The 17,641-nt window shown below is 35.2% G+C and overlaps 1 protein-coding gene across 4 annotated transcripts in view; it reads right to left on the bottom strand.

Annotated features, from left to right (window-relative positions):
• LIN28B (lin-28 homolog B) overlaps nt 1-17,161 on the bottom strand; it is a 109,799-nt gene extending 92,638 nt beyond the window's left edge. For 2 of the 4 annotated variants that reach the window (XM_057739744.1, XM_057739742.1), the window contains exons 1-2: nt 9,788-9,837; nt 9,293-9,480 (exon numbers count right to left, since the gene is read on the bottom strand). In XM_057739744.1, coding sequence (XP_057595727.1) covers nt 9,293-9,480; nt 9,788-9,818 — 219 coding nt within the window. In that variant the 5' untranslated portion in view covers nt 9,819-9,837. Of the gene's footprint in view, nt 1-9,292; nt 9,481-9,787; nt 9,838-10,310; nt 10,321-17,127 lie in introns of those variants that run through there. The other 2 variants (XM_057739743.1, XM_057739745.1) reach the window with 2 other exon arrangements.
• Between the last annotated feature and the right edge of the window lie 480 nt (nt 17,162-17,641).

A 17,641-nucleotide genomic window follows, 5' to 3' on the forward strand; every position in this document is an offset into this window, starting at 1 on the left:
ACATCATTATTTAAACAAAATTACATATACCAAATAAGCTGCAATGGCATGAAAAACTTCAAAAATAGTGAAATTAACCCATGTGGAGTCACAATCAAGCATCAACTATTATGCCCATTTTTATTCTCCATGCTTTATTATAAGTCTAATATAAAGAGATTTTTTTTTGCACAGCAGAAAGGCAGGATTTACAAGTGGCCCAAGGAAAAGATAAGCAATGAATAGTTCTGACCACAGCTTCTCTGGCTTGATCAAGTGGGTCTGCAACCTGAGCCAAAGGGCGCAAATTCCTCCCCATTCAAAATTCTTCAATGGCATGGGGGAGGAAACAGTGAAAGGGGCAAACATGCAAATCCAACTGCCCTCAGATTTAGTATTCAACTAAAAATTTTAATTAGAGAGCTAAAAAGAAAAAAATGAGGTCAAGATTGTGAATAAATTTCTGACTCATAGTTTAACCAATCCTAAAAAGAGAAGCTTTTTTGTTTTATCTTGTTAAAACTGAAAAAACTTCATTCATTTATCCTTTTAAATGTATGGCTTACACTGAACTGTGTTAGGTGCGTCGTCTCTCTTATCATTTCATCTATTTAAAGGAACTGCTGAAAAGTGGAATTAGTTTCCAAGCCCCAGTGTTTCCATATTGCAAGCAAAATGATGTATTATTAGAATCCTAGCTTGGGAAAAAAGCTGATAGAATTCATTCATTCCAAGCTTTACAACACATCAATGATCTATTAAGTATTAAAAGTGATAGACATAACCTGTGTTGTCAGACTTCTGTTACGGACCGAACTAAGGATAAAGATAATTCATTTGAATGAAAACATGTTAAGATAAAAGAATTTAGGAATTACAGCATCTAGGAACACTGTGGCTACTATTGGTAAAGATCTAGGGAATTTCTCACAAAGCCTAACAAATGGTAATGAACAAATCACGGACAAAGTAAAATTAATTTGAAATTTACATAGAATATTTAATATAGAATAAAACTGAAAAAAATTTAGTTATTAGCAAATTAAACTTACAAGATTTTGAAACAGAAGCTAACTTTAAGAATAATAAAAGTAATAAACTTCAGTGGGGTTTGATTTTAAAGTGTCATAACAAAAAGAGCAGCTGATAAAAAATAAGCATACTACTAATAGCACAATAAAATAATATGATTCTCAGCAATGGTAAAGATAGTTTAGTTTCTATGCATGAAATCTATATAGGACTGATGAGAAATCATTGTATTTAGTTCAAAAGTTTAAAAACTAACATTTATTTTTTCATCATAATTATCCCCAAATTATGGGTAGAGGAGCACAATTAAACTTTGTAAAAAGAAAGTGACTAGTACATGGGGAAAATGAGCCTTTGTTTCATACCTTGTATGAAAAGAATGAGAATTAATTGGAAAATTCTTACTAAAAAGTTTGCTAAAAGGAAGTGAAAAGAATATATAGCAATCTGGAGAGCAGAACTCTATCACCCAACAATGCTTTATACTGAGTATGTGATCAATTAAAAAAATAGTTGAATAGAAAAATTACTGAGACAGAAGTTTTTCTACAGTAACTATTTTCTTAAAAGTTGATACTTTTATACAGCAATAAGCCATCTTGCTGATTTAAACCTCAGAGAATGTTTATACAAAAACTCAGCTGAGACAGAAATTTCTGACCAGAAATATGAATCTCAGTAAGCCTAATTATGCCCTTTAGGTAAGCAGTGAGTTTATGTTGCATGGAAAAGTACCATAAGGATAAGTGAAATTATGATCGAACATTAGTGAAATGTATGCTAATTAATCTCACTTTCACAAGCACAGAAACTACTGGTGAAAAGGTCATTGCCAAGCAGAAATAACTAAAGAGAAACAAACCAGAAACATGAAAATAAGTGTGGACTGTATTTCATAAAGGATACTGGATTGTAGCTTATATCTAAAGAGACAAAGTTAAAAGAGAACAGGTCAGTTAACCAGTTAATGTGACATATCAATATCACATAGCACAACTGAGCCTCTCTTCAAGGGTGACTACAAATGGGCACAAGGGAACTTTTTTGGGGTGATGAAATGTTCTGTACCATGATTGCGGTGGTGGTTACACAAACTGTGAAAACTCATCTCATTGTATACTTAAATTTGGTGGAATGTATTCTATATAAATTGTACCTAATTAAGTTGACAAGACAAAAAAAATAAATGACGTGAGCTTACTATCTTTTAAAAAATCTGACGATTAATAAAAATATAGTGCTTGAAGTAAAGATTAAAACTAAACCTGGATCATTAGAATTCTTAGATTATTTTCATGTATAATATCTCAATTGGCCCTTACCCTACCCCTCAAAAATAGGCGTGGAAGACATTATTGCCACATTTTAACCATGAGAATACTGAAGCTCCCTGGAAGCAACTAGCCAAAAGTAAGAAACCCACCAAGTGGCACAGCCAAACCCAAACCTTCATTTCTGCTATTTTCTCCCTCACTCTAACCACATGACATCTCTTTTGTAATAATACCTATGTCGAAACATTGCTGAGTCCTTACTATCTGCCAAGCTCTGTGTTAAATGCTTTACATGTGTAATAGCATTTAATCCTCATAATAACCTCATACAAAGTGGGTACTTTTTTGTCTCCTCCTTTGTAAGATGCTGAAACACCAACAAGGTAACTTACTTCCCCTACAGACATATAATAAACTGGGATTTGAACACTGATCTACTTGACCAGATTCTATACCACTGTATCATATCTCACAAGGATTAAATAATTATTAATAGACCAATAGGTATTAAATTATCACAGCAGGTCTACTTAAGACAATATTTGATATTTTTCCCTTAGCCTATACTGAAGAATATACAAACTGAAAACGTATACCTGAATACACAGGTAAAATCTCACAATAAAACAAACTATTAAAACAAAAAGATTTGCATCACAAAATTATGCCCAAGTCTCAGTGTATATGCTGATGTGTTACACAATATTAAAGAATACTCGATAGCATAAAATTATAATGAAAAGCCTTACAGTTCACTGTAAAGTTAAGCGATTAATATTATACATTTTGCCTAATTTTAAAGAGAGCACACAAAAGATACCAATTTAACTTTCAACCACGAATATATACCACTGAAAATAACTTGTCCATGACTTTATTGTGGCGAAGACTAGTTTACATTTTAGTTTATTTACTCAACACATACTTGCTAGGCAATTTATATAGTAGTATCTCTAGTCTTCACGACACCCAACAAGTTAGGTATTATTATTTCAATTTGCAGCTGATTACAGAAAGAAATATAAGACTAAAGCTATCAATTATCTATAAATCTTATTTGAGACAGCATTTCTAAACTGTCAAATATTTAGATGTGGGAAGGGGGGCAATCATCAGATAATCTTCTAATTTGTTGCCAGATAGAAGATAAAATTAATCTTGATGTATCAAAATGCAACATACACACTTTTATTACTCATTTGATAGAGTACTCTTTAAAAGATCACTTCCAAATGTACCCCACTGATCTGTAATGTATTTTTTAACATATTACTATTATCAATTTTATTGATATTAGAAAATGTCATCAAATTATTTTAGAAAAGAATATAAATCATTTAAGTTTCTTATGGACTATATATGTTACAATACCATAACCTTAGTAACTACATATTGAATAAGCTGAAGTTCCAGTGAGAAATTCAATGAAAAATATCTCAATATTTAGTTCCAAATCAAGTCTATAGAATGTGATATTTAAAGTAATAAACTTCCACTTTAATTAGTCAGAAATATCCTTACTTGTTTAGGTTATACTTGGTTTAGAAATAAAAATACAGTACACCATATTTTTAACTAGTATCTTTGCATCCCAATACCAATAAAATTGCTCAGTTATAATACACAAAAGATCTGCAATAATTATGTAATTTCTGAACAGGAAGATGAATTCAACCAAATTCAAACCCTTATTAGGGTTCCTTGCTGTCCAAAAGCAACAAAATTTACAGCGAAGGACTACCATGTTGAGTGCAGGTAACAAAACAAGTTTTTAACTTCTTATGAAATCCGAGAACTCTGAGATGAATTAAAGATAGGTTAAAGACGTTATGCTAAATACTTTTAAGTAGCTTGTCAGTTACATATTCGTTTAAAAAACAATTCTTGAATTTATTGCCTTCATTTGCTGTGAATGGTCTTTTAAAAAAAGGAGAATCAAAAATAAGTAAGAGAAAAATATTTAAGAGTTCCATCAACACTCTTTAAAATGAGGAGGGAAGACAATGTTTTAGTTATGTACCCAATTCACATTTCATGTTTAAATTGAAGGAGGGTATCTTTCTGGAAGTATACAAAAAGGTCCTGAAATGGATCAGCATTTGAAAACCAGAAGGAAGGTATCCAATATCTTTTAAGACAGTTAAAGTCTTATAAAATTTTTATTTAAATGCCTTTAAATGTGATTTTATGATTGAATAGCTTCCAAGCATTTCATTTGGGATTCTTCCAAACTGGTTAACTGGGCAATTCATCTTGAAAATTTGGTAGCTTTAGGAATCATTTTCAAAATATTAAAATGCATAACTCACTAACAAATGAGCTAGAACTGTTTATTATCACATTTATAAACTTCCAAGATTTCTCTAGCTAAATATATGTGGGGTTTTTTTTGATACTGACATTTTCAACAGCCTCAAGAAAAATATAATCATGTCTATTCTGAGTGTGAAAAATGTTTTCATGCTAAACTATGACAAAAGTAATATGGCTAATAAATTGGTAATTAAATATTATGAAAAGTCCTTAAACATGAACATATTGGAGTAAATTAGTTTTCATAATTGTATAGCTAATTAATGTTAAAAACAGAGAAATGAACTCCATGCTACATTAATTGAACTATGTATAACACTTCAATTTTCATATATTTAAATATTAGTCATCTCCAAATGTTTTCATAGCCTATACTGTTAATAAAAATGTTTTAAACATCTCATTTACAATAATCATCCTTATTTCTTCTATTTCCATATTCTTTGAAATGTTTTCTGAGCAAAGTAATAAAAGGAACATAAAATATACAAAATCTTTGTAATACAGGCATTTGTACTCTTGTAAAGATCAAACTGCAAATCAGAAATAAAGAGCAAAAGAAAACATCAATACTTGAAAGGTAAATGAAGACTTCAAAACCAAATTAAAATAAATATTTAAGCCAAATGAGTAACAATAGCTAAATTGCAGTCATTGTTAAATTACTCTCTCTTTGGAAAAAAATTCTTACATAAATTGTGAAACAAATGAAATACATTTATGTTAAGAATTCTTTGTATCCTATTTGATGGCAAACAATCCGAAATATATAACCCAACAAGAAAATGTTATTATGCAAATGAGCTGTAGAGAGGGTAATAAGGAGAATGGATTCCATTGCTCCTCTGGATAAAATAAAGTTCAAACAATCATTTTCATCTTATTAGTTGAGATAATGACTTTAAAAATAAATGTCAAAATCTATATAAAGAAAAGCTTACATAATAACATCAACAGGTAGTTACAGAGTAATACTGCCCTTCATAAAAGATCTAGTATTTACTTACCATGTGATTCATTTAGAGTATCATCACATATTTGAGTCCTACTAAAGGTTATATTTCAAAAAGCTGCCAGAGACCTTTGCAGGCAATTTAAACATGTTACCCCACAAACTATGGATGCAAATTTTAAAAAACTTACTAATAACAATAAAGTGATAAAAGTATTAACTATCAGTGCTTACAAAATACTTGCATTCTAATTGATGAAATCACCTAAGAACCTAGACTTATAAATCTGTATTAATCATCTATACTTTGACTTTAATTGAGAGACAAAACTGTGTTTTGCATTGGATGCTTAACTAAGAAATTCCCACAAATTTATCCTATTTACAAACTAAATCACCATCAAAAATTTTAAATACTAAAAATTTTAAGGAACACCTCAAAAATTGTGAGCTGTGACAAAATTCACAAATATTTATACATTTTTGTTGTTTTTAAAAATATTGAATGCTATCAATGTGTCTGTATTAACATGTGTCAGAATACATCTAATCATTACAAGTCCATAAAAATAGGATCATTTAAATCACCAGTTAACATTAGGAAGTCCAAGGAAGACAGTCATTTTAAACACATCATCCTCAAACAGCAGAGGCTTACTACATTTATCAACAAGTCTGAAGATAAAGAAAGGACAGCACCTAAGTCTTGGGTTTATTTTTGAGGAGTTGGTGACATTACAGAAACTAAAAGAAAGTTTGATTGTATTGTTGCCAACAAATTTTAAATAGAACTATGTAATCATAAGTGTATAGCTCTACTTTAAGAACACACTCATATATTCTCTTCATTTCACAGCAACTGATTGTTTTTGATGTGCAGTTCTTTGCACTCAATATTTTTAAAGGAGGAAAAAATATCCTGGGTGCGTGGGCATGAATTTTTAAATATTATTTTAAATAAACTAAAATCATTTCTTTTTTTCCCCCAAACATAAACTATCAAAAACACGTTTCAGAATACTTTTTTAAAAACCCAATGACACATGTACTTCTAAACAGTCGCAAAAAAAAAAAAAAAAAACGCACTATTTCATACATTTAAAATAATAATTAGATGTTGTTCTGGTTGAACATTTAAAATTCCTAGTCTTTCATAACAAAGTAACTTATAGACATAATAGGGGAAAATCTAGTTTATAATTATACATAAAATCTAGTATGCTTTCAAAAATGCTCATACAGTAAAAATGGCAGTTAAAATTTTTTTTTTAATGTCTTAAAAACTTTTATAAAATGGCCCTGAATCGCAACCTGATTGTGTAAGTGATGCTCACATGATACCTGCACACATTATTTATGACCATCAAATTGTTACTTGTAGTTGCCTGGCTAAAATCAGTGGAATCCTACCTTCTTCACAACAATTATTCATATGATTTATATGCAGCTTATGTAAGTTTCAATATAAGAGAGAAACCCCTTTACCTAGGCATCAAAATCAAGAAGCAAATAAAAACAGTAACAACAACAAAGCAACTGATTCTAAATAATTTTCCCTAGGAAAAAACTGAGATATATTTCCAAAAATAAATACTGTAACCATCAAAAATGCCCTAAAATCTCACTTTCTAATTTTAAATTGAAAGATTATTACTGCCCTGTTTTTTTACATCACAAAAATACTAATATTTGAGTTCTACTGACTTTTTACATACTTCTTCCTAAGAATGTATCCAGATATATTCTTATGAAAAATACAAATATATATTTTTTGAATTTTTTACCACATACATCATTTTAATACTGTTCTATTAGTAAATACATGACGTTTAACAGAAGATTAAAGTAAGTCTAACATGAATAATCAATGTTTGTACTCTAGAAACTGTTCACTATCTATATAAAATAAACTTTCCCAGCAATATAGCATTTCTTAATTCAGTGGATATGGTTATCAACATATAACCATTAAATAGCTTAAAATTGGATGTCTCATTGTTCTAAACATTAATATCAGTTAATAAAATGTCTAATATTTGAATACATTAAAAGGTAAACATTAAAAACCAAATTACAACAAGGTGTGATCAGACAAAGAAGAAAGGGGCTATTTTTTTTCATTCATCTATAAAACAAATTTATGAGATTGTAAAGAGCAATTTAACAACCTAAAGAAGGTTCAAAGCGGGGAAAGCCAGAGGCTGAGAGAAAATGGATTTGTCAGTGATTTCAGTCATTCAGCCTAGGGAGGAGGAAAGCAGAAACTGGCTTCATTTTGCCATATAAAGTAAGAGGCATAAAATCCAGTAGCCTTCTGTGGACTTCTATTTATGTATATAAAGCCTGTTTCAATTCACAGATTATGCTGATCCTCTCACATGTAAACAGCCAATAATGACAGCCAGGCCTTTAGGAAAGGAAAACACACACCACACAGCAAGGTCAGAAAGCTACCAAGCACACAGGACAACAGATCAAAACAGAATGGTTTCATATGTTTCTATTGTTTACATACTTAATTTGAAGATGATATTCCTTAGGGGGAAAAGGAGGTTGTAAATTATTACTGGGAACATGCAATGTACTACATACTATCAAAACAAAAATTTTATGCAAATATACTAAGTATTTATTTCTTGCATGTATCTACGTCAGTCAACCTAAAGGACTGATATCCATTCATTCAGTTCTTTTTAACTTAGATGGTAAGCTAAAATACACCTCTTTAGTCCTACACCCCTTTACTCCTATCTAAGAATTCATTACAGATAATTTATATTTCTCTAACTTCTTTCGATGAAATAACCAAGCTTGCAAACTGTAAATACCTTTTTTACTATGAAGACATGAAGCACAAGAGAGGAGTGAAAGGGGGAGAGGTATTAATTTCCTTGTTTCTAGGTAAAATTTCGAAAATGAGAAGAAATGGCATTCTATTTGGTATTTAAGCATCTTAAAAAATTACAACACAATATAACCAACGGTGGAAATTTACCCCAAGTAGCCTACTGGCACATTTTAAACACACAAACTAGAGCCGCCTCTGGCCACATGTTTATTTGAGTTCAGACTCTTAAAGAGACAGTATCCTTGGACCTGTGCCCTACACGGAGTACATTTCTAAAATGTTTGATTACCAAGAATCCTCTCTTGTATATCTTCAAATCCATACTAGGCCAACAATGTTCTACTTTATTTTACTGTGAAATCAAATTATTTTAATTTGAATCTACAAATGACTACCAGACAGGCAGACAAAATAACTGGGGAAGCTACTATGATTAGACGTGTCTAAAATAAGGGGACCTATAGATTTCATATAAGAGCAAACTGCCTTTAAGAAAAACAAAAACAAAAACAACTAATATGATCACTGTTTCCTCATTCATTTCCCACTCATTCACCAGGCACAGGCCACATAATGTATTGCAACCGATAACACCGGAAGCTACACCACGGCAATTTCGCTCTCGAAAGAAGAGGGGAACTTGCTTAACCAACACTACCAGCACCCAGCAGTGAAATTTCAAAGATTTCATTTTCTGTTTAGGAAAAGACACCCAGGAAAGAGTCCACATACATACCCTAAAAATCGTATTCACTCGTGACGGTAAGGAAGATTTCGAAGGGCACATTATTGTAAGTCCATTGACAAAGCTACGGGTCACCTCCTCCACGTGGAAAAAGGTGAAGACGAGAAGAATTTAAAAAACAACAAAACAAAACAAAAAGTTTGGCTTACTTGGTGTACAAATACATCAACTGGAATATCCAAGGGGCTTCCCTCTCGGTTTATCATGGAGATGAATCCAAATCCCATTCGCACGTTGAACCACTTACAGTGGCCAGTTCCGTGCAAAACCTGGGATTCCTCCTCTGCCTGCTCCGGCAACTTCCCGGGCTCTTCTCCACCACCTTTGCTTGCCCCGCCTGAGTAGAACAGGACAAAAAAGTCAGTTAGTCAGTATTCCCGTACAGTTCATTGAAAAGAAAAAAACTGCTTGGGAGTGGGGGTGGGGGAGAGGAAATGGGGGGGGAAAAACGCTATTAAATGGTTGATTCCTTCTTTTTTCCTGCAGAAAATATTTTAAATTAAAGGGTTAAAAGGGAAAGCGGGGGAGGGAGGAAGCCACACTGCTCTATCGATCACAACTTCCACGGTTCTGTACATACGTGTACTTTTTCATTTAACTTCGTATTTCAGCCACATATTACAGTACAGCATGCGATACTTTACTTGCACATTGCTGATTTAACACTGATCCCATTTACATAGAGAAATTTTCAGCGAAACTAATTCTCTCCGGCGTGCCCGAGGAGGAAAGAGAAATCGTGAAGATGGTTAGAACTAGTTAATGCACATGCGGCAGCAGTGAATCCAGGGTTATTTGCAATGTGCATTCCCCTCCCCCCCCCCAACAACTCTCAATTAAAGTTGGGGTGGAATGGGGGAGGGGGCAGGTGTATAAAAGTTTTCTTGGGCTCACTAACTGAAACTGCGCTTAATCACACTCAAACAATTCAAACAATAGCCCCCTGAAAGCTTTTCAAGTTGTGAATCAGTGTGGGCGGTACAAAACATTTTTGGAGATCTATAACAATAGGTTGCAGAAAGCCCCATAGCGCGATGGGGGGTGGGGGTACTGCTCAGTATTGGGGTAAAAGGGGAAGGGGGGACGGGCAAAGAAGGGTGGGAGAGGGGGAGGGCGGGAGAAAGGAAGAGAGAAAATCACAGTAAAACAATAGAAAAGAAAATTAACCTTCGGCCATGTTGCCCCACGGGCCCTCTGCTCCAAACTCGTGAGATGAAAACTTTCCCTTTGGAACGGAGTGCTCTTCTGCATCAATCTAACATCTTGATTTTGTGCGATCACAAATTTAGCTCGCATGGTCTAATGTGCTTTCCCTCTTTTGATTTTTTTCTCTTCTCTCTCCAGTTTCTGGCCCCCTGAGCACACGTGACTTTGTCAATTACATGCTTTCTTGCTACTAATTTCACCTCGGATCCTTAAGGGGCTGGCAAGAGGAAGAGATAACCAATCGCCATTTCATCTATGCTGACATCAAAATAATTTATGAATGAACACGAAAAACTCAAACATGTTATCTTAAAGACAATTTGGGACGCTTCTTTACGATAGATCAGAATGCCGATTTGGTGCTTTTACTAAACACAATGGAGGGTCCTTGTGAATCGTCGATTTAGAAAAACGGCACAGTCATACATGTGCACACGCGTGCCTTACACACAAGCCTGTCTAAATAATCTCATTTAGGGGGAAAAAGCCATTTACATAAAGCAACCGATGTTACGCTTTTTCCCCCTAAGAATTAAGCTGCTCGGTAACAGTAAACCTGCTTGGGATGCAAATTTCATATTTAATTCAATTCTTAGAGAAATATACGTCATTTGCAAAAGATCTAATTGAACCTAATTACACATCCATGAAACTTTAGATAATGGTAACCTACACCTACAATAAGAGAAATGCACACAATTACCTAATTGTGCCCTGAAATTTGTTTCAAATTTAAAATAAAATCCTACCGGAAAAATCGCTATCACCTTCATGCAGTCAAATTGTGTTTAGGTTTACCATTTCGGAACATTTTGGAGGGGGTTGGTGAGGAATTGTACTTCACAGGTTTCTCCGCCATCTCTTTCCGGGGGAGGAGATGTGATTAATGACTTCCTAAATAACAGCCCAGTTTTCCAGCCTAACATAGAGTGAACCTCAATCAGTGGCGATTGTTCCCCAAGAGCAAGGCGACGTAGGGCAGGGAGGGGGAGGGGAGCGCCAGGCAGGGGAGGTGAAGAGGAGCCGCCAGCACAGGCGGCTGCGGAGCCAGAGAAAGAGGTGGGGGAGGACCGCGGGCGCGGGTGGGGGGAGGGGGTGAAAAAGAGGGGCAAGTGGGGGAAAAAAGGTAAATTCATATCTTATTGACTGGACCCTGACATTTGAAAAGTCCACTGCCAGTGGATGGAAGAGTTGCATAAACGAAAACTTAATAACGGATTAGGCTCCTACCGTCCCCTCCCCGGCCAGCCCCCAGTTTCAAAATGCTTACCCTTTACCTTTCAAATTGGTTCAAACGATTGTTGATTACTAGATGCTGACACCAATATTTCCTCCCTCATCGACTGCTACAGTAAATATTATAGATCAACTAGAAATGCTGGATTTCCTTTACAACAGAAAATAACACCCGTCTTTGAAACATTAAAACGCACCACCACTCTTTCCCCCACCCCACCCCCATTTTCTTAAACAAGCAGTTTACCGAGAAACTGTACAGATACCACTTCCCTTCGGCAAAGCTACGGAGTTTACCCTCCCCCACCATACCCGCAATCCCCCTCCCCGTCTCTCCAAACACACTCCTAACTCTAATACAGTTTCACACAAACTAAAACGTAGGGATTCTGAATCTAAAAGCTTTTGAAAACCCACATAATGCACCTATTTGCACCTCCTCCCCATATTAAACAATGAAATATTTATACTAATTAGTTCAGATCTGAAATAAATGGATGTATATAAATGTTATTTTCAGCTGTTTGTGGTAAAAGGTTTCAATCGAGACTGATTAATTTGAAAAGAGTTTTCGTCAGTTTATTTCTTTTGTTGTTTCTCAAGAAAAGGGGCAAAGCTTTCTCATTTTATTTACTTTGGGGGGGGGGATTACAATGTGCCAGCTGGTAGGGAAGAAAGAAAAAGTGTAAAAATGCAAATGATTTTGCAAGACTCCCAAAAGCTTGAAGCTCTCAAATTTTTTTGCTAACAAAACATTTACTAGGCATTAATAGTAGAAATCAACTGATTACACTGACCTATAATGAAATAACTTTAACGATGGTATTCCAGGTTAAATATTTTGAATAACAGGAAATAGAAAAACTAAATAAGTTGTGCGGTTTTTTATATTTTAAATGAAAATTACTTTTAAAAATCAACATTTGATAACAGAAATAATATGAAAAGTATACATGCAAATTGAGGAAATGCCATTACTTATGTAAAATTACCATATAATTCACAGGCAGTATAATTTCATTTTGTCACTGACACACATTTATCATAAACAATATTTTATCTGTAAGCTTGTTTTTAATTAGAAAATAGTCTAATCATCATAAAATCAGAAATATGTAGGTGGGTTCTGAATCCTTGTTTGTTAAATTTGATGAAATTCAAACCTACAAATACATAAATGAAAAGTGTGAAATGCCGTAAGTGAACCACATTGGATGGTTTGGTTATGAGATTCAGTTTTGCCTGATTGGGGGCCTCCAGTATTAGTGGAATTAAGGTAGGGTTCACTGGACTGGTCACTGGTGTCAGAGGTTATCGACTCATTCATTTCCTGAGAGGGACATCGGCCTTTCAAGTCGTGTAGAAAGCTTTTTCCAACTGGGAACTTTGAGAAATCCTCTAACATTCATTCACAAAGAATTTAAGGCAAATGCATTTACATACCTGGGGGAGGGGGCGAGTGGGCACGGTAAAAGAATGGGGGAGAGAAGGGAAGAGGAGAGGGTAGAGGCAGGGGAATTGGGAGGGAGGGAAGAGAAGGAAGGAGGCAGTGACAGAAAATATCAATCCCCATTTCAGGGATATGGCACTGTCTTTCAAATAGACATCTTTTCCTGCTCCCCCCTCAAGCTTTTGAACCTAAGATCCTTTTATAAAACTAATCATAATCTTTTTAGGCTCATAAGAGTTCTTCTTTCACCTAAAATGGTACCATGAATCTCCTAGAACGCTTTCCAATTTGTCACCTTCCTGAAGTCTTCTGGTTTTAATTTTTTTCTCATTTCCTACTTGTTTTTAGTGCCAGAGAGACCTCTGCTTGACTCAAAACGCATGTTTTATACTTGTGGAAGCCAATGTTTCAGTAGCTTGATTTATCATACTTCTTTCAAAATGTCTTTAAAATGAGTTCAAGTAGCTACAAAGAATCCAACGCACTAGGGGTAAAAATATCAAGGAAATAACCTATCATACGCCCGTTGGTTACCACAATCTAAGATTTCTACATTTAAAAAACGAAGTACACATTTTCTTTTTCTTTCTTTCTTTCATATATATATATATATATATATTCCAACAGTACAATGCAAGGAGCCAAAAGAGGTGCCAGAGCCCACCGTCGTTGTTTTCAACTATAAGCAATGAGTGACTTCTATTACAGCTGAAACAATGCTTCGGTTCTTCTTAAAACTAGGAGGAGGGGCTGCAGCGCCGCGGCGCGCGGCTCCACCCGTGCTCTCCTCCCGGCAAATGAGGCCGGGGGTCTGCAGCCCCGCGCTGCCCTCGCAGCCACGGAACTTCACGAGCAGCTCGCGCCCCCGGGGTCGCCGAGACCCCCAGGTCAGCGGATCTGCCCCTTCCCTCCACCGCCCGCCCCTGCCACTTCCTCTCCCCGTTCTCTCTCCAGTCACCTTTCCCTTTATTCACATCACCACCTCCTCTCTGCAAGTCGAGCCCTTCCAAAGAAGGCTGAGGATTTCTCACTAATTAGGGGACTTTCACATTGGTCATTTCGTCCCAACAAACTCAACACCAAACAAAAGAAACCTCTGCCTTCGCCAGGACGAAGGCAACGCTTGGCACAATCTACTACCTTTACTGCATTTCCAGACATGTATCATCTATGATCTGATCCCTTCATCTGTGGGGTGTCAGAGTCTCCGCAAACACAAAAGTGAAGTCACGGGGGAGAGGGGTTATCAGGAGACTCCGAGAAAATGACCACCCCACCCCTTACTCCCCCACCAGGCCATGCCTAAAACGGAGCTGTCTTCAGACAGACCCCTGGCGCCGTCCTTTCGGGAAGCCACGAAAACGTCGCCGTGCGCCTTTGGAGGGTCAGGAAGAGCCGTCGGCTGGGAAGGGGGTGGGGGGCGGCCGGGGGCGATTTGGGGGAACCCGCTCTCGGGCGGCGGCTTGAGGTTTCCCGCCCAAAGGCTGCGGACCCGCACGTCGGGCAAACTGTTGCCGATCCCTCCCACTGCGTTTCAGTAAACTCCTTCACCCGCACAGGACTTTCTTGAAATTCTTACAACACGGAGTCAACTGAAAGAAGTACTCGGCTGGGTGCGTTGGTCTTAGAGCAGAGGCACTTTACAACACGGGGGCTATTTGTTTTTGTTTCCAAAGAGCAAAATTCCGTTCTCATTTAATTTCCTTATCTGAAAGCAAAATGCTCCAGCTTAACACAGTTGTTCCAATTTGGTAATTTTTACACAGCTGTAAAAATCTCTTAAAATTTTTCCTTAAGTATCTTAACATATTTCCCCAGGTATAACTAAATAAAATTATGGAAATAGGGGGAAAATTAGCATAAATTTTAAGTGTGCCAGATAAAATTGCCTTCATATTTCAAAAGACAAGCATTTGCAAATGTCTCCTTTTTGGTCCCTTATGTTTCAGCAAAGTATTTAGAGCAACAAAATTAATTCAGAAGAGGGGCATTATTTTAACAGCATCATTTTGTAGAAAAATTTTTTTAAAGAACTGGAATAGCAAAAAATCATATTCTATTAATATACTTCTTCAATTAAAATGAAAAATAAAAATTTTATTACTCCTCCCAAGTATTTTTTGAATTGTGCTCAACAAATACTTTCCTAAATGATTTTAATTATGAAAGCAATAGTTTAGAGACATCATTTAGTAATAAACATTGTTACCTTGCCCAGAATAGCACAAAATGAAGGTTCTTCATGTTTTATTTGAAAAAATGAGTCCATATTTTTCACCTGTACTACCTGGGAAACAGGTATGCCTCATAATTTAAAGATCTTCTTGCAATAAATATTCTGAGTCTGCAGAAATGACACAATAATGTAAACATACAATTTTTCCTCTCTCGCAAAGCAATGAATGGAAGTTTAAATGAGTGAAAGTTTATTCTTTAAAACTTAAACTCACCAAAACAAAGAACTTGAATAAGAATATGGACTACTTCCTAGATATTTCTTTTAATATTTTCATTTTGGGTTAATTTGGCAGAAGAGGAAGGTTGATGGAAAATGGGAAGGGAAAAAATAGCACAAGAGTAAAAGATGAGGCAAATGAGAAGAAATCTTCAGGCTTGAAAGATGCCTGTGTGGGAGGCAAATCTGTGGAGAAAAAACATCCATCTAGAAACTGGAGGCCATAGTTCTGGTCCCATTTAATGACCTTGTGACCATGGATCATTAAGCTTCTTTGGGCCTCAGTTTCCTCACCTGCAAAGTGAGGACACTGGAGCAGCTGATGTTCAATTCTTTGGTGTAAATGTAATCTCTGGCAATAACATTTATTTTGGTGAAAGTGCAACTTCTCCCAGCCAACCCCGTTTAATCACAAGGAAACACAGACATGAAACTTTATTGCAGTCACTTAACACATTGGTGTTAACATTACTTCCCAACAGAAGAGAAAAGGGCCTCTGGACTGCCTCCAATTTGCCCCTGGAGGAAAACCACAATCCATAGTAAGGGGAAACTAGTTGGTAAATTAAAATATTGTAGCAACTTTTCAGCATCTTCTTTGCCATGGCACTCTTTAAAGCATCATCTCTACATCAAAGGATTCACTCTAGAAAAAAGTATAGTGCTTGTCAAAAGGCAATGCCTATCAGTGGTTTCCTCATTAAACCTTTTGATACCTACTGCTCTTTCTCTTGCTACCTACAATCCTGTATTTGATAAGCTTAATGATAGAACAAAACAACATGTTTTTACTTGTACTTATAAATGCTCATAAACTCTATAAATGCTTATAGCTCTTAAGAGCTTTTAAAGTCGTATCAGTCAAGAGTAGAGCCAAGACATTAAATTCATGACAGCAGAAGCCCGAATAATACATTATTACCAAATAAAATTGTTACTGAAAAAGTGTTGTCAGTTTTCAGTTAGTTTCAGTAATACAAGAGAATATTTCTACATTAAAAGCCTAGGTTCACAGTACACCTAAATAAATGAAAGAATATATATGTGTATCTTTAAGTGTAGGTTTAAGATGCTAACAAGTTCGCATTACTCATTTTTGTAATATAATGAGGAACAAATTTGATACATGCTCATGAAAAGCAAAATAAAATGGAGTTTTCCTAGATTAGGAAAGTTCTCTAATTCCCTGAAAAATGGCTAATATATTGTGCTATTTATGTTACGGTAAATTATTTGAAAACAGGAGCAAGTTTTTAAATTAATTCAACATATACTTGTGAGTGCCTATTTTGCTACAGGATTTACAAAAATAAAAAAGCCACAAATAATTTTCATTCAGCTCCATAAACACTTAAACATTATCTGTTTTGCCTGAGATATGGAAAAAGGGAATCACAAAATCCCATATTGCCAAAATCAGTAGGAAAAGGAGTTAATTAGATTTCATCCATGCAGTTCTGGTTGGAAGTATCAGTTTACAGATGAAGTGATCTGTAGTACAGTAGGATATGGTACTCATCTTGCCAAAGTGGAGAATTCCTGAGGGCTGTCACGTTTTCTCATATGTCTCCAATGATCTTTTTAAATAAGTATTAGTTAAGTAAAAATTTAATTGAAAAAAAAAAAAAAAGACTAACCTGGGGCTGATGAAACCTGGTTGAATGACCTCATTGTCTTCTGAAGAACCTAAAATCAGAGAGCTCAAGTCAGTACTACATTAATTGCTCATTTAATTGCCTCTTCTTCAGCTTAATGGCTCATTAGAAAGCAGTAAAATGCTTAGGTTTTGACTGTGAAGTGACCTGTAAACTTTTTTTTCCAATTTAAGACTCACCTAGCAAAATGAGATAACCAATTGGCATAAACTTGCCTTTCATTCCAACTGAAAGGTGGTAGTTTAAAAAAGATTCTAAACAGGACCACTAAGGTGTAGTCAAAGATCCAGATTTCAGGAACAATGCAGTTTTTAAATTTTTTAATATTTAATTTTACACTGTAACTCAAGAATCCCATTCTTTTTTTTTAACCACAGTTAAAAAAAAATGAACCTAACCTACAATACTGTGTTGCTTGCTGAACTTATTTTACTATTCTCTTCAGATATCTTTTAGAAGATAAATCATGACACTCTAATTGTGGTACTATACTCCT

This window comes from Hippopotamus amphibius, chromosome 6 (assembly GCF_030028045.1).
Source record: "Hippopotamus amphibius kiboko isolate mHipAmp2 chromosome 6, mHipAmp2.hap2, whole genome shotgun sequence".
Classification (NCBI taxonomy): Eukaryota; Metazoa; Chordata; class Mammalia; order Artiodactyla; family Hippopotamidae; genus Hippopotamus; species Hippopotamus amphibius.